This window comes from Eleutherodactylus coqui, chromosome 11, assembly GCF_035609145.1.
Source record: "Eleutherodactylus coqui strain aEleCoq1 chromosome 11, aEleCoq1.hap1, whole genome shotgun sequence".
NCBI lineage: Eukaryota > Metazoa > Chordata > Amphibia > Anura > Eleutherodactylidae > Eleutherodactylus > Eleutherodactylus coqui.
Genome location: NC_089847.1, coordinates 89,835,618 through 89,857,400, shown reverse-complemented (window position 1 = coordinate 89,857,400; position 21,783 = coordinate 89,835,618). Strand labels below are relative to the sequence as shown.

General features: G+C 43.4%; 1 protein-coding gene across 1 annotated transcript in view; it reads right to left on the bottom strand.

Annotated features, from left to right (window-relative positions):
* Positions 1-7,896, bottom strand: part of DRD4 (dopamine receptor D4) — an 80,262-nt gene extending 72,366 nt beyond the window's left edge. The window contains exons 1-2 of the mRNA XM_066584057.1: positions 7,657-7,896; positions 6,398-6,510 (exon numbers count right to left, since the gene is read on the bottom strand). Coding sequence (XP_066440154.1) covers positions 6,398-6,510; positions 7,657-7,896 — 353 coding nt within the window. The remainder of the gene's footprint in view (positions 1-6,397; positions 6,511-7,656) is intronic.
* Between the last annotated feature and the right edge of the window lie 13,887 nt (positions 7,897-21,783).

Sequence of the window (21,783 nt, the reverse complement as noted above, 5' to 3'; positions counted from 1 at the left end):
AAACCACACACCCCTTTAAGACTTTCTATTCAAGCCCCTTGCTTCTGCAGTATTCATATGTGATGACTTCAGCAAAAGGACCATAAAGAATGGAGTACTCAAATTCATTTTTGTCCTTGGAAATGTACATTTGAGTTATCAACTATTTGACAGAGTTTGCAGCTACAAGTCATATTGGTATACTTGCTCAGACTAACTAAACATAATTTGTTCTCTAAAGTCAGAGTCTACAAGAACTTCAAATGATGTGGATATTGAAAAGCCAGATTTTCTAAACTTTCAGACTTGGCCAAATGTGCAATTATATCATTAGACTAAATAAACAGCTCCTGATCAGCTTAAAACATATGTTGCCTTTGAGAAAACACAAGGAAGCAGAAATTCCACAAAGCCAAATATTGTATTAAGGAATTTCCATTTATGGAATTCACATGTTCTCTAAAGTTCCAATCTAGTCCATGGACTGTGTCCAGTATTGCAACTCCTCCTTACTGACTTCAATAGGGATGAGCTGCAATACCAAATACAGCCCATGGACAAGAGTGGCGATGTTTCTTGAAAAAAAAAAAAATGACAATTTTTCTCATCCAGAACAATCCCTTTAAGATCTTTTACCTTGAGGTCCAAGCTAGATATTCTCAACAATCTTGACTTGGCTCAGGAAAATCGTCTGAATGACAATCTTCAAAGTAATAGCCTTCATATTCATATATTGGCTAACTAGTGTAGAACATCCTGTGCCAGATGTTTGCCTCCTCGTTGTTGGACATTACATTAAAACTTTCCTTTACAATAAGCTTCTGCTTATTACGACTATACTGTTACATGGCTGTTACAAAATTGTCTTGAGAAGCAGTAGAGATATGGATTGCGATCAGAGGTGTAACTTGCAGCTCCTGGGCCCCAATGCAAAATCTGTAATGGGGCCTAAACTATAATGCTGTAGTCATAGTATTGGGCTCCCTATATGGAGAAGAGAGGCCTTATGGGCCCCCTAAGGCTCCTGGGCCCGGATGCAACCGCATCCCTTGCATCCCCTATAGGTACGCCCCTGATTGCGATGTAATCAGACAACTCTCAACTCTTCCTTGACGTCTCGCAGTCAGCTCTTCCTGAACTTTCTGCCTGCAGATATGTCATTGAGTCATTGCTGGGTTCCTTGATACAGAAGAAAATCCTCTGATAACGTAAAAGTGTAATCTCATTTTAAGAATGTTTAAAACCAGAGAGTGAAACGTTTTCCTTTTTGTTATCAGTGTTTCTTTTCTAAGTATATCATTTTTTTTCTGTTGGCTATACATGACTATGGGGGTGGGCAACTTCCTTCATGTTCATTGTATGAATGGCCCATAAAGCTGCTGTAAAGCATATCCTCTAAATGCTCTTAAGGGGTCTTTCCCACGAGCGTATATCGGCCGGTATAGCATGGCTGCTAAACTCCCTCCCTCTGCTCTCCTCCCCCCTGGCTCTTTGCAATGGGAGGGGTCAGGGCGGGGCAGAGCTAATTGCAGTCCCGCCTCCTCCCATGGTATGCTGAGGACAAGGGGAGGGACATGGGTGGAGCTAAGCTCCCTCCCCCTCCCCGCCCCTTGACCATAGCCATCAATGGAAGAACGCGGGATGGGACGGCGCTTAGCCCTGCCCCCACCCCCTCCCATTCCAAAGAACGAGTGGGGAGGAGAGCAGAGATGAGCCTGCGTGGGGGAGGAAGGGGAAAGGGGCGACGGCACGGTGACCTCGGTGCAAATGTGCCGGAGCCCATGCCGTGTGAACGGGCGCACAAACGTTACATTTGTGCGCCCGTTCACGAGCTTCTACGCCCCCAGATAGCGTATATTGACCGGCCATGAAAACGCCGGCTGATATACGCTCGTGGAAAAGACCCCTTAAGAGCATTTAGAGGATATGCTTTACAGCAGCTTTATGGGCCATTCATACAATGAACATGAAGGAACCCATTGACCTGCAAGGGTCATTGTGCATGGAGAGAGAGTAGATAGTCACAGCTAATACCTGTTGTGAATAGTGGATCCTATGTTATCAACATATAGGTGTTACCTATCAGTATAATCCTGCCTGTGATATTAGTGAGATGATTGCTGCAAACCTTTCTCTACAAATCAGGAAGTGACAGAACTAGTGTTACCAGTTTCCCCCAAAACGAATACACTGTCTAATATTAATTTTTGCCCCAAAAGAGGCACACTGTCCTATTTTCAGGGGGTGGGGGGGAAGCTTATACTCATCTGGTCCACGGCATCCCGATGCCTCCCAATGGCCTCCGGCGGCGCTGCAGAAAGCTGCATCCTCCCCGTCTGACAGCTGAGTTTCTCCCTGGTGACAGGGCTTTGAATACCCCACCTCCAGCAAAGCGAGCACTGTGATTGGCTGATCGAGGCCCAGCCAGCTAATCACTGCCGGCGCTCGATGAACCAATCACAGCCACTCAGTGTGTGACATCACTGAGTGGCTGTGATTGACTCATCGAGCGCCAGCTGTGATTGGCTGGCTGGGGCTCAATTAGGCAATCACAGCGCTTGCTTTGCTGGAGGCGGGGTATTCAAAGCCCCGTCACCAGTAGAAAGCTCAGCTGTCAGACAGGGAGGACGCAGTTTGACGCAGCGCCGCCGGAGACCTTTGGGAGGCATCGGGACGCCACGGACCAGATGAGTATAGATTTTTTTTTTATGCAGGTTAGCTAGGTCTTATTTTCAGGAGGCCTTATATTTCAAGCCTGCCACGAAAACCGGGGTAGGTCTTTTTATCAGGGTAGGTCCTATTTTCGGGGAAACGTGCTAGACTGTGTTGTCAGTGATAAAAATGCAGGCTTGTAGGATTTTTAAAATATAGATTATGACTGATTTTCTTCTTAAAATCACCCAAATTTCTTAAAAATTATGTTTAACACAAAAATGCAGTTTATATAATAGGTAATTTTCTGATGCCACATTCCCTTTCAGTAAGTTTTATAAGTACTGTATAAACCTTTTAGCCAGGAGTATAAAAAATGCTGCAAGGTAAGAATGCTTTTAAAAATAGAAGTGCTCATAGTTTATTTTTGTCAATTAATGAAATGCAAAGTGAATGAATAAAAAAGAAATCTAAATCACATCAATATTTAGTGTGATCACACTTCAAAGCAGCATCAGCATGCCTTCAAAACAGCATCAGTTCTTCTAGGTACACCTGCAGACAGTTCATAAAGAAACTCAGCAGGAAGGTTGTTCTAAACATCTTGAAGAACTAAGCACAGGATGTCGGCTTGCTTAAATCCTTCTGTCTCTTCATGTAATCCCAGACAGACTGGATGATGTTGAAATCAGCGCTCTGTGGGTCCATATAATCATTTCTAGGGCTTCTTGTTCTTCTTTATGCTGAAGATAGATCTTAATGACATTGGCTGAATGTTTGGGGTTGTTGTCCTGCATCAAAATAAATTTGGAAGTAAGCATGATATGCCTTTCATCTGCTTTCCTTGGCTGACCACTACGTCTTAAGTTGTCAACGTTGCACATACTCTTTCTTCAAAAGACCTTGAACAGCACATCTTGAGATCCCAGTCTGCTTTGAAATCTTTGCCTTGGAGAGACCTTGATGACGCAGTATAACTACCTTGTGTTGTTGTGCTCAGTCTTGCCATGGTGTATAACCTATGACATGAAACTGTCTTCCACAGCCTCACCTTTGTAGCAGAGTTTGTCTCTTCCTCAGCCAGTTTAAAGCCTCCTACAAAGCTATTTCATTTTTTAGTTAATGACTATATGTTAACCTACATATGAAAATAATGATCTATATCACCCGTATGGTATAATTGATTAATCATACACTTGACTATAACCCCACAAAATCCTTGACTTTGTGTACCTAGAAGAATTGATGCTGTTTTGAAGGCAAAGGGTAGTCACATTTCTCTTTTGCTTGTTCGCTTTGTATTTTGTTAATTGACATAAATAAACTATTAAGATTTCTGTTTTTGAAAGCATTCTTATTTTCAGCATTTTCCCACACCTGCCTAAAACCTTTGCCCAGTACTGCATCTCAGCTGGATTGCTCTTTTCTGTAGATTCTTTTCATAGTTCCTAAGAGATAAGAGATTAAAGACACAGGGAAGGATTGTGTGGCCTTGACAAGGACGAGAAATCAAGAGAAATGTGGCTTTAGATTCTCCATATGGTCCATTGTGGCACATGAAATGTGCATTGTACAGGAAGAAACCTTAAGTAAGGGGTAATGATCTAATCTGTCTTCTACCATGAACTTGGTTTATTGATAAAATGTTTCAATTCTGTACACTTTTATCCCTCAAATGTTTCATCTTCATGTTATCGCCATTACAACAGGCACAAGAGATGTAAACTTTGTATGGGGGGTCACAGAGTTTTATAACTGTCCCATCAAAAGGACTGCCATTTATCTGGGAGGTAATAGTTTTTGTGAGCTGGTGACTTTCCAGTCAGAAATGTACCTCTAAAATAGCAAATATCTTGTAAATTTAAGATTATGATTTGCCCTCAAGATGGATAAAAATAAATTGCGCCACATAACTACAACAAGGGTTGTCCCGACTGTGATATAGGATGTCCTGAAAATAGTTACACATCTTGGTGACCCTTGGAACCCATCGAATGGCCTATATGCATAGTATCTCATCAGCTGCACATTGTGTTTGCTACCCACAGGTAGCTGGGGTTATAATATGCAGCATGGCAGCCATAATTTTCCCATAGGAGCGCTTACACAATACTGATGTGTAAATAAGCCCTAGGGCTACATTCATGTGGATGAGCTTTTATTGCATGCAATATAAAAATGTGTGTCTATATATATATATATACATGCAATTTCCTCTATTATCTAATAGAAGGAGTAATTCTAATCATCTTATTGTTTTAATGTCTACTTGACTTTTTATTTATTTTCCATGAATGAAATATATGTATACAATGTGTGGAGCTGCGCGGACCCGTTATGGCAGACGGCATGACTTCATTACATTTTGAATGGAGCGCACGTTGCTCTTCAAATAATTTATGAATGAAAAAAGCAGGTAGAACACACGTTGCGTTCCACATAGAGAGACCTCTAGTCACATGTTCAGAAAACTCCTCCCACGGGATGACGTGGCGGCTGAAGCCGGACCGGCGTCTGCTGCAAGCACCACACATGTAAGTATAATCTATATGATACCCTGTGTGTATATATATATATATGTGTATTTTTAAGACTGTAATTGTAACTTTAGCTTGAGAAAGGCATGTTGGTAACGCTGAAACGCGTTGCACTATTAAAAAACATTGGTTAATACAACCCACGGACCCCAGGGTCTATTATAGTTCTTTCAATTCTCGGAGCGCAGGGAAACTCTTTTTATCCTTTGAACTTGTATCTACAGAATAGGGGATAACTTGCTGATTGGTGGGGGTTTCATCACTTGAGACCCCCACTGATTTTGAGAATGAGGGTCCCATGTTCCCTGTCCTCTTCACTGTGGGGTTACTGCATCCTGAATAGAGCTCTGGTCATGCTGGTACGGTTAAGGGGTTAAGAGAAGTTGGGGCGCCTCAAGATAAACTTTTGCACACGGGGCCATGAGTCTTTAGCTACGCCCCTGCTATGGGTGTAACTATAGGGGATGCAGAGGCCCAGGAGCCTTAGGGAGTCCATAACGCCTCTCCTCTCCATATAGGGAGCCCAGTGCTATCAATAAAGCATTATCGTTAGGGGCCCTGTTACAGATTTTGCATTGGGGCCCAGAAGCTTCAAGTTACGACTCTGTTTATGTTGTAGCCACTTCACCAACCGTGTTGTATGTTAGTACTCCTAACATGACTTATATAAAGGAGTTCACCCCGAATCACGTATCTATTGCTGGTTTTAATGCACTAAAATAAAAGAGAAGTTGGATATTTTATTCCATTGCCTCACGACTTTTCACTGGTAAGTCGTGCTGATATGCCAGCTCTATATATCCAGTCTGCCCACCATTTGGTAGGTTCACCTGGTTGGCAGCACCTCCATTACTTGTTCTTGGTAACCTTCCTCTAAGCCTTTGGGTCCTGGGCTTACGCCTGGGACTTGGGCTTTTGATACTTTTTGCGTTTGCTCCACCCTTGTTCTTCCATCTTCACACATTCATTCATTGTCACTGCGGTGGGTAGGAGAAACAACCCCGCAGTAACAGGCAGAGGGCACACAGGACCCCCATTCTTGAGATTTGCTGGGGTCTCAGTGGCGAAACTCCAACCAATCAGCAAATTATCCCCTATTCTGTGGATAGGGTTCAATTTGTAATCTTGGTACAGCCTCTTTAAGAAAAAGTAATAAGAACAATGCAGAGGACATCAAACTTGCCACTTCAATAGCATGTGTCCATTATTCACATTTCTGGATTACATACCTATCCACACTGATTGCACAGAGGTTGAAAATGGAGGCCGTGCACAGCATGACGTCCATGGTCATGAGGACATCACATAAGACAAGACTCAGAGTCCACATCCCTCCAAGAAACTGCAATGGAATAAAAAGGATTAACACGCATATTTAATAAGTAATGACAGAAAATCACATAAGGCCTATCTATCTATCTATCTATCTCATATCTATCTATCTATCTATTATCTATTTAATTCATATCTGTCTATCTACCTCATATCTATCTATGTATCTATCTCATATCTATCTATCTATCTCATATCTATCTATCTAATATCTATTTATCTATCTAATTTATATCTATCTATTTACCTGTACATCACTGTAAGGAACCTTCTGAGATAATTAAAATTTTAATTATCTCAGAAGGTTCCTTACAGTGATGTACATTTAAGTTAATTGGGATCCTCTGCCTCAGTGATTAGCTGTCTATTTACCTCATCTATCTATCTATCTATCTATCTATCTATCTATCTATCTATCTATCTATCTATCTATCTATCTATCTATCTATCTATCTAATATCTATGATATCTATCTATCTCATATCTATCTATGATATCTATCTATCTGATATCTATCTATGATATCTATCTATCTCATATCTATCTATCTATGATATCTATCTATCTATCTATCTATCTATCTATCTATCTATCTATCTATCCCATACCTATCTATCTTAGCATTTATAATGTTATAAACCTCTAATCTAAAATGTATCATTAAACTTGTTCTTCACTGACCCTAAGTTTTATACTTTTGTGTCTTCTATTTTTTTCTCACTATGGTCTAACTTGATATCATAAATAAAAGGATTATATTTTACTGGAATCTTTACTAAAATGACCCCTAATGTAGTTAAGGGTCAAGAAATGCACTAAATTCACTTATAGAAGAGACACCATGGGATAATGTGTCTCAGAGTTACAAGCCCAGCCATAACAGACTTCTTGTCACCACATCACATCTGATATCTCTAAGTTTAATGTATACCTGAGGAAAACATAGAACTCTATTGCTACTATAGTACAGTATATATGACTTAAATTGACTTAAAACTTCAGAAACATATCTCTACAAACTTTATAAATTATTAAGAAAATGTTACATTACTTTCTATTACACTGCCAGACTATGTATTCAGTCTGCTCCACCTAATATGAAGCAATACCTATTGTTATATGGGGTGTGTATAGATAGAGTAAGCAGCAGACTTACCTCTGTGTATACATACAGTGGCAGCACCAATACTGCCAGAAGAAGGTCGGCTACAGCCAAGCTAACTATGAAATAGTTGGTAGTGGTTTTCAAAGCCTTCTCTGTACAGACACTTAGACACACCAACACATTTCCACAGATTATGAACACAATCAAAATGAGTCCAAAGATCAAGGCCAGAAAGTTGTAATGAGAGTCTTCTGAGGACTCAGAAGTTTGGTTGGAGATGTTCTGGAGCATGGCTTCCCAGCAGTGCTATACTCACTGTCCCATCAAAGCAGAAGAGGGTACACCAGACAGGACCTCGCTCCTTCGTTTCCCTTTGTTTTCTAGAAAGAGTGTTTTTTCCCATGGAGGAATCATCTGTTCTTCTCACTTTTGCAGGAGATGTTCTCATGGGTAAGGTCATAAGTATCTTGTCTTTGAATTTAGTCCATTCTTTAGGACTTTGCCCAAAATGTTTTGCCCCTAAAAACTACACATACTAGCACTTACTGACATGGCGCTGAAGGTGTCCTTAAAAGTTGACCCTATGGAACCATAAATTGGTGCACAGCGATGACTTTGTAAGAAACGCATGTCCACATGTCAAACACAATGATGAGAAAAGAGTCTTGGGGGATGAAGGTACATGTCCTTAGAGGTCTCCATCCTGACTTTGTTGTAGGCAGGGGAGAAATTCTTTCCTTCTGAAGAACTGAGTGATCCCAAGGTCATTAATTTGCAAGTGGGTCGCGTCCAGGAGAAGAAAGCCGATTAAGGTAGAGAGGGTTTGTCCAGGAGCTGCTCCAATCAGCACAGTGATCTGCGAACTGCTCACATCCCAACACAAAGCTCAGCTTAGTTTAGCTGTGAATGTGACAGCACAGGGAGGGAGCTTGATGTGTGTCTATGGGCACAGTCACCTGGGCTCGACACACATACCATATATGTGTATATATAGCATGCAGACATCATTAACACTTACTGAACACATGCAGAGACTGCTTGGTCTGCAGAATATACAAACTGCATACTATAATAGGGAGGAACAAAACCATACTCATTTTCTGAATGCAAAGGGGTTAATCTAGCAAGCTAGCACCATCTGAGGAAAGCAAGGGATAATGAGAACAAGGCATGGGTTCATGTACGATATTCTGTGACTCCTGAGGTTTTACTGGAACTAAGTTCTTATGAAGGGATTTATCACATGGGACGTAATAGGCAGCATGACGCATCGCAAACCGCGGTAAATTCAGCACCAACAACCGCAGGCTACCTGCGGATTTTGATGCAGAATTGAAAATAAGCTTAAAACCTGCCTGCAATTCTGCATCTGTAGGTAGACCTGCAGATTTTGGTGTGCAATTCTGCATCTGTAGGTAGACCTGCAGATTTTGGTGTGTAATTCTGCATCTGTAGGTAGACCTGCAGATCTTGGTGTGCAATTCTGCAGCTGCATATTTGGCTGCGTAATACGGCATGATTCCATCTCGTGCGAAAGATCCCATATAGAGAAAGTGATGGTGCAGAAGGGGTTAATAAATGTAGAATACTGTGCTGAAGTATTTGAAAGGGTTGTGAGATTTTAGTGGTAGATGGGCTGGAAGTACGGTGTAAGATGCGGAGCAGGGGGGTAATAGACTGCTTCCGCTATTAGTTCTCTGTGCTGCATATGTTCCTAGAGTGCCACATAACATGACAATGAGCAGTAAATAAGGGAGATGGAACAATACCTCTGTAGCGCCACCTATTGGAAGGCAGCATTCCTGCAAGTCAATGTTAGACTCCTTATACAAGCCTTGTAACAATGACTGGGAATTGAAAGCCAAGCCAGAATCCATACACAGACAGCTGTTTCGGGGTGTTTGACGCTCCTCGGTGTGCAGTAGGTTTCCTTAGGGAGAGAACCTAGAAGGTGAGTGAGTGAGAAGACTTCTAAAACCATTAATGCTCCACTGGGTAATACGCAAATAAAGGAGATGGAACAATACCAATGCAGCGCCACCTATTGGTATTGTTCCCTTATTTGCATATTACCCAGAGGAGCATGCAGGGCCTTATAAATCTCCTCACTCACCTTCTAGGTGCTCTCCTTAAAGAGAAAAGATAGAGTTCTTAACCCAATGAGCAGTAAAGATCAGCTGAACTTATAAAACCATATGGTATAACTAGTCTACTCTATTCTTGCATGTGCATTAGTGGCAGTTTTCAAGGTGTTTTTTGCTGCAAAAATTGTCACTGTCACATGTTAGCTGTAGGTCACCAGGGAATTATGTAACATGCTGCAAAGTACATTTTTTGCAGCCTTTTGTTTTGCAGCAGGCTGAAGCTTTGGCTTTTTTTCTGGTGTTCTTGTATTTGTTTCTTAAGGGGCAGGAAAAACAACCAGAATAAAATGCATCTTAGAAATGTCACTCAAAAACCGCCTCTAAAAATGTCTTTTTTTTCAAGTTACAATAATATACGGATAGGTAAGTACAAATTGTGAGCCCCAATGGGCTATATAAATAAAGGCAATTATCATTATTAATAAGCGAGCACTGCCTTTTTTTGGGCAAAACAAAAATGCCACCAAAAGTCATGTGTCCTGCGCCCGCATGATCCCTGTGTTGACTGACACCCTGTAATTGCCAGGATCAGAAAACTCTGATCCCTGTAACTGAACTCCCTAGATGCCACAGTCAATAGTGACCATAGTATCTAAATGGTTAGACAGAGGGAGCACTGTTCCCATTGGCCCATATAGGCCCCAGTCAGTCATAAGCCTAATATAGGGTTCAACCTTCACTTTATACTCTCATAGCCGCCCCCTTCCCTCAGTAGCGGTGTCTGTTATGCTTACTAAAAAAATAAAAAATAGGTATACTCACCCATATCGCTCCTCCCATACAGCTCACCCGCTAAGTTCTGACAATATGTCACATGACTGCTTTACCTGGAACTCAGCGGGGGAGTTGTATGGGCACTGATTGTAGAGGGCAGCAGTGGGAGGAGCGACACGGGTAAGTATACCTTTTTTAATATTTCACAAAAACAAAATAAGAAATTTTCAGATGGGTTGTATTGCCAATAGAGATGAGCGAGCACCCAAATGCTCGAGTCCACGTTATTCGAGTCGAGCTTTTCGTAAAATTCGAGAGTTCTAATCGAGTAACGAGCCCCATTGACCACAATGGGAGACTCAAGCATTTTTGTATGTGGGACGTCGGGAGCCGAGCTTTTTTCCCCCCTAGGTTCGTCTCTCTCTCTCTTTCTCTCTCTCTCCCCCCTGCCTGCCAGACAAAAAAATTTGCCAATGACGTGCGCTGCGTCGCGGCGGGGAGGGGCCAAAACGAGCATGTCACAGCGGGGAGGAGTCAAAAACTGGGGCGGCGTCGAACACAGCTTGATGCTCGTTTGAGTAACAAGCACCATTGAGTACGCTAATACTTGAATGAGCAACAAGCTCGGTAGAGTATGTTCGCTCAACTCTAATTGCCAATCCACTACCGATCAGAGTGTAGTTACTTACCTTTCTATTTTCTACTGAAAACCAGAGACTTGCATTGAACTACTGGACTTGGTGAAGAAGGAAAAAAACAACTGGAAATGGGTCATTGAAGGGATTATCCCAAAATTCAACTGTTAGGTATGCTTCCTGCGTCTGCCACTATCGTGCTGTCCCCGGCAGACATGGGCATTGCTCTGCTTTTTTCATATGAATATACTCTTTGTTTCTGTTTTCTTCCAGCAATGCACTAGTTAACCCTGCTAAGGTGCTCATAGCCCAGCTGCAGCTTAAGTGGCAATTGCCTTCCTATTTAAGGTAGCTGGGGCCACCCTACCCTTGCCTCAGAATTGTTGTGTGCTTATTTCAGACACTCAGCATAGCTAGTTTGCCAGTCTCTGACTGTTTGTCTGTGTATCCGTATCAGTACCTGTTTTACTTGTAGGCTCTTTGCTTTGTGCTTCCGCCTGTGTGCACCTGTCCATTTCCTCCCAGTCTTTTGCATCATTCTCATCTCCTTGGTACGTCATTCCTGTTCTGTGTGTCCTGCGTTCAATTTATCGTCCCTGTGTTTTTCAGGGATAGTCAGCCCCGAGGTTCCAGCGCGGGGCCGTTCTTATCGGATGATCGCCCTGCTTTCAGGCAGGGGCATTGCCATCTTCAAGCTTAGCTAAGGACAAGTTATCCCCCTTTGTCCCTACTTCTGTACCTCTGACCTCTAGGGTCAGCTCTCAGCCATACCAGGTCTAGTCTAATAGTCAGGTTTGAATGGTTAGCACAGTGGGTCTACATCCTGAGCCCCAACAGTTTTCTGAGGCCATGGATTCTGCTGATCACAACGATTGGGGAATTTCAGAATTCACTCAACAGCGCGATCGCCAAGATCAGTTCTCGGCATATTTATACAATCTGAACGCTCGCCTGTGCTCCGTACCTACTGACGCAGTGCTACCGCAGTCTTCCTCGGCAGATGCTACCCCGGCTTCATCCTCATAGTCGGTCTCTACAGCGGGATCCGGTGGAGATCACACGGGGAAGAAGCCATATCCATGTGCAGAATGTGAGAAATGTTTTTCTTTGAAAACAAATCTTGTTAGACATCAGAAACGTCACACAGGAATGAGGCCATTTTCATGCTCAGAATGTGGGTGATGTTTTTGAGAACCTCAATTATCTGCCCCCCCCCCCCACATTACAAGGGAGATCCTGGACTATGCCGTGCCCCCCACATTACAAGGGAGATCCTGGACTATGCCGTGCGTTTATTAATCAGTGTTTGCTACACTTCAAGCTGCTGTCTCATCAGTTCCCTACTGATTGTGCCAAAGTGGTTTTTATTATGTCTCACCTATCTGGACAGGCGTTGGCCTGGGTAAACCCACTTTGGGATCGAGATGATCCTATGGTCAATGACCTAAATATATTTGTGGAGACATTCTGGGGGGTGTTCGATAAACCTGGTTGAACCACTTCAGCTGCCTCCTCCCTGTTAAATCTTCGCCAGGTAAGTCTCACCTTGGGGCAATACGCCATTCAATTCCGAACCTTGGCCGGATGAAGCTCTGATAGCGGCATTTTGGTAGGGTGTGCTAAGTCGCATGAAGGACAAGTTAGCATGGCACAAAATTCAGTTTTTCCTGGATACCGTGAATAGATCTATATTTTCAGGAGAGGAGCAAAGAGGTGGCCCAGGAGAAGAAATCTTACCAACTAGCACCAAGATTTCAAATGCCGCTTTTTCCTTACTCAACTACCCCTTCGGCTAGTGACCCAGAGCCCACGCAGATTGATAAGCCTACACTTTCAGAGGAGGAGCACATACGTAGACACACCAATAATTTGTGTATGTACTTTTGGAGCTCCGGGTCTTCATATCGGAACCTGTCCTCGTAAATCGGAAAAACTCTCAAGCCTGGGGTCAGTAGGAGTAGCTACCCTAGGTATAACCAGTCCTCTCCAGGTTAGTATTTATCTGGGATATTGTCTGTCTCTGGTATGCAGTTCCCCATGTCAGCCTGTCTGAATTCTGGTTCGGAGGGGAATTTCGTGCATCATGCCTTGGATTCCTACCCAACATCTGAAGATACCTCTGGAGGTGACAACTCTAAGTGGAGGTACCCTTTCCGAGACCATCCAGTTTGTCACAGAGCTGCTAGATACCACCTGTTTGTCGTCCCTCCGTGCCTCATAACCTCCAGAGTGAACCAGAGAAGTCTTCTTCGCTACTGTATTTGGCAAAGGTGATGCGGAGATCTTTAATCAGCCATGACAATGTTTTGTCTCCTCTTTACTCATCTAAAAGGAACCAACAACCTGATGATGTCATTTCTCCCAAGCAACCGAATAGCTCCTCTTGTTCCCCTGCCCACAATTGTCATCAAGAAGGGAGCCGTGGACAGTTCGGCTTCAGACGGGATTCTTTCTCCTCAGGTGGTCATTGTGAGACTAGCTACTTGAGTTGTCAACTACAAGCCGTGGACTCTCTCCAGAATGGGATTACTGTAAAACATGGTGGCATGGAACTTTTGCAAGATCATACTTCATTGTCTGAGTAGACCATTTCTGATATCTGTAGATCCATAGCCCCTTTTAATATCAATATACTCTTTGTTCCTATTTTCTTCCAGCAATGCACTAGCTAACCCTGCTCAGCTGCTCATAGCCCAGCTGCGGTTCTGTCATTAAAAAGAAAAGAATTTATACTTACCTATTTCTCCCCAGGCAGTCTACATACAGCGTCTTCTCCCCACCAATCTTCTCCTGGCTCCTGCAGTCTCCTGGGCTCACCTCACCGCAAGCTGGCCGGATCCTCTTCTTCTTGTTATGATGCATCCATTCCTCACATTCTTCGTCCTGCCGGGCAATGTACGCTATGTCACTGGTGACGTAGTGTTCACAGCCTTGCAGGAAGTGCCGAGCTATTGCAGAGACTGCACAGTCGCGGAAATAGATCGGAATTTCTTCCTAGGCCATTAATGTCATGTCACTAGTGATGTAACGTACATTGCTCGGCATACTGCCCCCCTGTAGCAACAATAATGTCACCCCATAATAAATAGCTATAATGTCCTCCTGTAGTAATATATTGCCGTACTGTCCCCCTGTAGTAATACATAGCCATACTGTCCCGATGTAGTATTCTATTGCCATACTGTCCCCCTGTAGTAATAAATATACATGCAATCCCCCTGTAGTGATACATTAGTAGTTATTAGGAAATTATAGTACCAGTGTTTCTGGTGGTACATCACACACAGTAGCTTGATTACTACACAAGACAAACACAGCAGTCTCCTCCCACAGCAGTGACATCACCACAGGTCCGTCAGCCCACCGGATCTCTGTGGTTGTGGTAGGTCAGTGTGTTCTGTCAAGATTGCTGAGTTGTATCTGAGATAATAACGGCTTAGTTGTATTCTCATTTTGTTATTTTTGTTCTCCCCTTTTCAAGAGCCCTAACTGTGTTGTTCTTCTGAAGGTCAGACTCTGCGTTTTATATGTTGTAGGACCTTCGATGATGTCACCAGCAGGCGGAGCGATGACATCACCAGGGGTGGAGCATAAGAATCACTCACACACATACATACTCACAGACAAGTGGTTGTTAGTAGTTTGATAGCCATACTGACCCCCATAGTAATATATAGTCATAATGTCACTCCATAATAAATATCTCTAATGTCCCCCTGTAGTAATATATTGCCATACTGCCCCATGCAGTAATAAATAGCTATAATGCCCCTTTAAGGAATATATAGCCACAATGTCGTCCTGCAGCCATAATGTCCCCCTATAGAAATATATAGGCTTAATCTTCCCCTGTAGCAATATATAGCCATACTGCTGCTGTAGGAATAAATAGCTATAATGTCCACTATATTAAAATAATACACTTACTTCCCCCACGCTCCCACGGCACCTTCCGTCCATCACCCGTCTTCTTCTGGCCGACATGCAGCACAATTTCACAGATGACACGATTACATAATTGCGTCACTTGCATCACTTATAATGTGGCGGGCAGCAGAGCCAGGGTACCAGCATGACTTCACGCAGTAGCGCTGTGCGCCAGCTGTGCCTAGCGTAATGAAAGGATCATGTTGGGTGCAAGATGTGGGGGGTGGCTGAAGCCAGCTGGGACAAGCAGGAGAACGCCTGGGATGACGGGACATGGGTTCACAAGCGGAACCATCCCGCTGGATCCAGGACGGTTGGAAGGTGTGCCTTTTGTCAAAGGAGTGGAGCTGAGCTTACTGAACGTGGGGGAGAGAAAGTAAAGACACAAGTGTACATTTATTTTTAGAGCTGTACCAGAATTCTGGTGTCAGTTGCACATTTTTAGTGCAAATTAATTTAAATGAATTCACTATTGATTTGTGCCAAAAAGAACAGATGTTATATCTCTTTTTTGAGTGAAGATTTTTAGAGACATTTATGACTCTTTAAAAAGTCACAAAATTTGTCACAATCTCTCTTCAATTGTTGAGTGGCTTCTAGAGATGAGCGAACGACTTGAGCGAGTAGTGCCTTATGCGAGTACCTGCCCACTCGTCTCAAAAGATTCGGGTGCAGGCGGGTGAGTGGCGGGGGAGAGCGGGGAGGAACGGGGGGGGGAATCTCTCTCTCACTCTCTCCCCCCCGCGCCCCCCTGCTCACTCCCGCAACTCACCGCTCTCCCCCACCGGCACCTGAATCTTTAGAGACGAGCGGGCAGGTACTTGCATAAGGCACTACTCGCTTAAGTAGTTTGCCTTAGGCAGGGTTCACACAGGGCGGATTTGCCGTGCTTTAGCTGAACTGCTTCTGCGGCAAAACCGCTTCAAAGGTTAATTTTGGCTTGCGGATCTTTCTGCAGATTTTCATGCGGAAAAATCCGCAAGCGTTTTTTTCCGCAGCACTTTTTTACATTTTGCTGCGTATTTTGTTGCGGATTTTGCTGCGTCCATAGAGGTCTATAAACAAAAAAGCGCTGGAATGGAATGGACATGCTGCATCTTTGAAAACCGCGCCGCAGTTGCATTTCCGCACTGCAGCTGTGCGGAAAAAATCCGTCCTGTGAGAACAGCTTTTTTGCGAAACTCATTTGTGCTGCATTGCAATGCAAATGCAGCGGTTTTGCCGCAGTACGGATATGCATCGGCAATCCACGGCAAATCCGCACTGTGTGAACCCAGCCTTAGCGAGTACGCTCGCTCATCTCTAGTGGCTTCACACCTCTAGACCTACGGGTATTTAAGGATGCAACAAATGTATCTACATTGTGTGATATTTGATAAATATGTTGCATCAATAAACTTTAGAAAGGAAGAAAAGCTGTCAGAAATCTAATCATGTAATCGCCATAGTATCTGCCCTGCCTTAAAGACAAGGACAGAGGGATTACATGGAAGTGAAGACAGGATGAACTGAGCATGCTCTACCAGAGTGCAGAACTACTGGAGGACATGTCTACGAGCAAGCAGAAGTAAACAGGGAGGGGGAATAAGTGAGAAGTCAGAACTGGTGCATCTTCAAAAAATGGGTGTATTTGCAAAGTGATATTATATATAGAACTCGCTGACCTTGGGAATATCCCTTTAATTGTTTCCAAATGGAATATTAAACTACTAGACATTTAATCACTTGATGGGAATGGACATTATATTAGCTATTTGGAGTTAAACTATTTATGAAATTTCTACTTTCACATGATTTCACCACCATTCTTAATTTCTTAAAGGGTTTGCACCAGAATTACAAGTTATAACTTACTGATTTGTGGGGGTCTCACCACTAAGATCCCCACTGATCCCGAGAACAGGGGTCTTGTGTCCTTCAGTAAGCCCGCAGTGAGGGAAGACTGGATGGAACACTGGTCTTGCAAGTGTGCTGACGTTCCATTCAAATTTAATGGGGCTGCGAAGATAGCCAAGCAGCAAGCGCTCGGGTATTTCTGTCAGCCTTATTGAAATCAATGAAGTGCCGACCGCTTATGCTCAGCCAGTACATCAATCATTCTAACATCAATGCAGGGACAGATGTAACCCTGTAGTTACAGGAAGATTGGGACGCGGGACCCCCAATCATGACATTGGTGGAGGCTTCAGTGGTGAGATTCCCACTAATCAGCAATTATCCCCTATCCTGTGAATAGGGGATAGCTTGTAATTCTGGTACAACTCCTTTAATTACTCAATGCTAACTTATTCTCTGAAATAGCCTGAGCTTTTTTGAGTACAAAGTCATTTCTTAATGGCAGCTTACAATAATAAGCCTATTCAGAAGTTGAGAGATGGATCTTTCTCAGTGACTCATATTGATTCCTTTCATGCTAATACAATATGAACTGATGCAAAGTCATAGAGCAATATAACCACATTCTGCTCATAAGGGAAATGGAACAATACCTTAAACCTAATGGAAGGCAGCATTCCTGCAAGTCAATGTTAGACTCGTTATACAAGCCTTGGGACAATGACTGGAAATTGAAAGCCAAGCTGGAATCCATACACAGGCAGCTATTTCGAGGTGTTTGCTAATCACCAGTGAGCAGTAGGTTTCTGGCTTGGCTAGCAAGAAGCCTGTGATGTGGGTCAGGAACGCTATCTTTTCTCCTTAGGGAGAGCACCTAGAAGGTGAGTGAGTGAGGAGATAAAGCCATTCATGCTCCTCTGGGTAATATGCAAATAAGACAGATGGAACAATACCTCTGTAGTGCCACCTATTGGAAGACAGCATTTCTGCAAGTCAATGTTAGACTCATTATATAAGCCTTTGAACAATGACTGGGAATTGAAAGCCAAGACAGAATCCATACACAGACAGCTGTTTCGGGGGGGTTTGCCCCTCATCAGTCATTTTAGGTGCTCTCCCTAAGGAGAAAAGATATGTCTGACCTACATTCTTCTCAATATGTTCATTAGGCCTCATTCGCGAAGGAGCAAATGTGATTTCATGCTGGCCCACGCAGCTAATGATTGCAGTGGTGGAGAATAGCTTTTTCTTATCCATACACACGTATTGCGTGAGAAAATCTTTGCAGCGCCGAATTCCGTAGGTTGGCAGAATGGCTTCTATTAGCTAAAATAGAGGCAGTTGTATTCTTTTCCCGATGTAGCACGCAAGTAAACTCCCTCTCCCTCCTTTTTTTTCAGCTCCCGTAGGAATCTATGGGAGCCTCAAGCATTTTTTTGTCAAAAGATAGGTCAAAACCTCTCCAATTTGGCGGTATGCTTTTTTTCACGCACCGGAAAATCGTCCATATGAGTAAATACATTGGATCGAATGCTCTACATGATAGCGATTTTCGGGCGATCTTTTATCACAGCGAAATAACTTTGATAATACACTTGTGTGAAGGAAGCCTAAGGGCTCCTGCCCACGGGCGTACTTGTGTGCGCAAAATTTGAGTGCGCAATATGCAGAGAATAGAATCCATTGATTTCAATGAGTTCATTCACATTTGCTTTTTTTTGTGTTTGTAGGACCTGCTCTATTTTTGTGCGCATTATCACCAAGTGTTCCCATAGAAGTCCATGGGAGATGCGCAAATGCACACGCAATTTATGCACAGATGCGCAATACGCTGCACAATTCTATGAATTCTGTGGCTATGACTTACTCCCTTCTTTACATTTTTACCTATTTTTTGTGTCCACTCACTACTAGAGCAAATCATACAAAAATGTATGTAGATTTATGCTAATCCTCGTACGTACAACACAGCCAAACAAGACGGTCAAGGATGCTAATGATGAATAGCGGGTTGCTCCTCATAGCTGTGGCGCGGTGCAGGATGGAGCAGGTTTAGAGACAAGTGTTTGTGTTGTTCTGTACAGCCCGGTGAGAATGTCTTTGTGTCCTACTGAGATATGACTGGTTGAAAATAGAAGGATTAGCTGGGTTTAGCATGTGAAATGTTAGGTTTTTCTTCCCTGCAATGTTAAGCCGCATAGTATTTACAGCTACCAGGAGACCACAGACTGATTCTCCAGACAGAATATGTATAGGGGAGCAGGGGTACAGTCTAGTAGGGAGGTGCGAAAAGACTGACAAATACAGTAGTGATACTGTACAGTTACAAAAGTAAGTAAGTGAACCCTTTCGAACTACATGAATTTCTGCAGTTATTACTAATAAACTGCAGTTTGATTGTTAATTATGTCCCAATTAGGGCTTATTCAGACGGGGATATATCAGTCGGGTTTTCATGCCCGGCTGATATACGCTGCCCCACTCTGCAAGGGGAGGAGGCGGGATTGGCCATGAGCTTGTGCACTGAGCTCCTGCCCTCTCTCTGCCCCTCGCCACTGTTTGCAATGAAGGGGGGTGGGACAAGGCAGAATTTAGCCCTTCCCCTGTCCCACCCTCCTATTGCAAACAGTGGCGAGGGGCGGACCTCCGGAATTCGCACCGAACTCTGCATTAAATACTGCATCTAAATCCGTACCAAGTACTGCGGATTTTCTGCTGTGAATCTGCTGCAGAATGTCCCCTGCGGATATTCCACAGCAAATCCATCTGAACATACTCTTGTAGACAATCTAAGAAAACTAATAAGAAATCATCCACAGCGCAGGGAGAAAAAGTTAATGAATAGTTAGACAACTATATTTGTGTAGGCATTTCCACGTGTAAAATAACTCGCACATAAAACGCCACCATGCAAAGCATTGGATTTCAATAGCTTCATTCAGACAATTGTATTTTTTCCACGCGAGAAAAAATAGGATCTAGTTGATCTTTTTTGGCCATATATTTTATACTGTGCGTGAAAAGATAAGTCTTGACCTATGTTTCGCCGTGATATGCAGAAAGCTCCCATAGACTTCTATGGCAGCTGGAAAAAGGGAGGAGGAGGGAGTTACCCTGCATACAATGCTGGGAAAAGAAGACAGTTTGCCCTAATTAGGCATTAATTGTCATTCTAAGTATTTTATTCCGGTCATGGGTTGCCATTTCTTCACCATGTTTCACATACACACAGCAGCATGAGCGGCTTTAACCCTTTCCAATCCACTGTCTGACGTCTTAAGACATTCTGATTGAAGGCTGTACAGGTTCCGATGTCAAAAAATGTCTCGCAGGGTATTCTTACTGTATATTACTGGTCGCTCTGTTGTTGGGGGCCTCTCCAGCATGTCCCATACCGCAGTACTGGCTCTAGCTAGCAGATGGTGCCATTGTATAATGGCAGAAAGAGAAAATCCCCTAGGAAACCCTGAATCCAAAATTGGATTGCAAAGGGTTAAATACGCTAATTAAGATCGGGAGGCCTTGGGCCGCTTTCACACAACCGAGAAAATTGTACGAGATTTGTGCATTGTGAGACACAAAATACTCGCACAAATATGAACCCCATTCTTTTGAAAGGAGTCCTATACATGGGCGGCATGTTCTAACTTTTCTCATTCCTCAGTACGCATCTCCCATGGTTTTCAAAGGGACAGGAAAACGCATTGTACGGCGTGCGACGTGTACGTGAGTGCACTGTGAGGTTTTCCATTAAAAACTGAGGATTGATGCTTTACCTGAAGTGGTGAGAGACTTTTTTTTAAATGCCTCGAATCCGCATGTAAATCAGACGTTGGCGAGCGCCCTATCATCCCGATATCGCACTCGGCCATTTGTAGGAAGCCTTAGCATGCAGACTCACATCGCACAGGATGCGAACACTCCGTCCACGTGTTGTGCGATGTGCAGAGACCGCACATCTGCTTTTCCTATTTTCGTGCGAGATTCGCATGAAAATACAACGTGCTACAATTTGATCACCTGTGTAAAAACACCCTATATTGACTTCTTTAAGAGCTAATTGGCAAACGGCATTTCAAGAAGAAGCTGTAGCAGCTCTGATCATATTCTACTGTGTTGCTGAAAGCAATAGAGCGTTAAACACTATGAAAATGTTGAATGTCCACGAAGCCACGACAGGTCTGAGCATAGCTAAGAGACTATAAGCAACCAACAAGGCCAGTGGATATTAATCCCTTAACGCTACAGGATGTACAGTTACGTCCTGCAGGTTCAGGGTCTGTATGGAGGGCAATCATGGGGCGACCCCACTCCATACAATGTGGGTGTCGGCTGCCTTCCTGCACGCAACAGCTTCAATGCGCCACATTGCTCATCGGAGCTGTTAAACCTTTAAATGCCACCATCAATTCTGACAGCGGCACTTAAATGCCCCGACTGGTGTTCGGGGGTCCCGAAATGCTCCCTGCGATAAAATCGCGGGTTGCCATGCAGTTGCCATGGCAGCTGGGGGGCTTCTGGAAGGCCCAAGGGTTGCCATGGCAGATTGCCTATCAAGCCATGCCTGTGACATGGCTTGATAAATTTGCCTATCAAGCCAAGCCTGTGGCATGACTTGATAGATTGCCTGTCAGATCGCGATATAATATAATGTTATGGCATAATATCATACTGCAGGAGTTCTTGTCCCCTCTGGGAAGTAAAAAAAAAGTTTTAGAAAGTTTTATTAATTACTAGCGTACCCGTCGCGCGTTGCTGCGAAGACAGACATACATACATACATTCGTTTTTATATATCTAGATGACGGCAGCAGCGACCACTGAGGTTTTGTAGGCCGCTGCTTCCCCCTTGCAGGCTGAATAAAATAGCCGTTGTGTGGAACATCCAATTTATCCGGCTGCTGTGGCTTCTTGGGAAGATA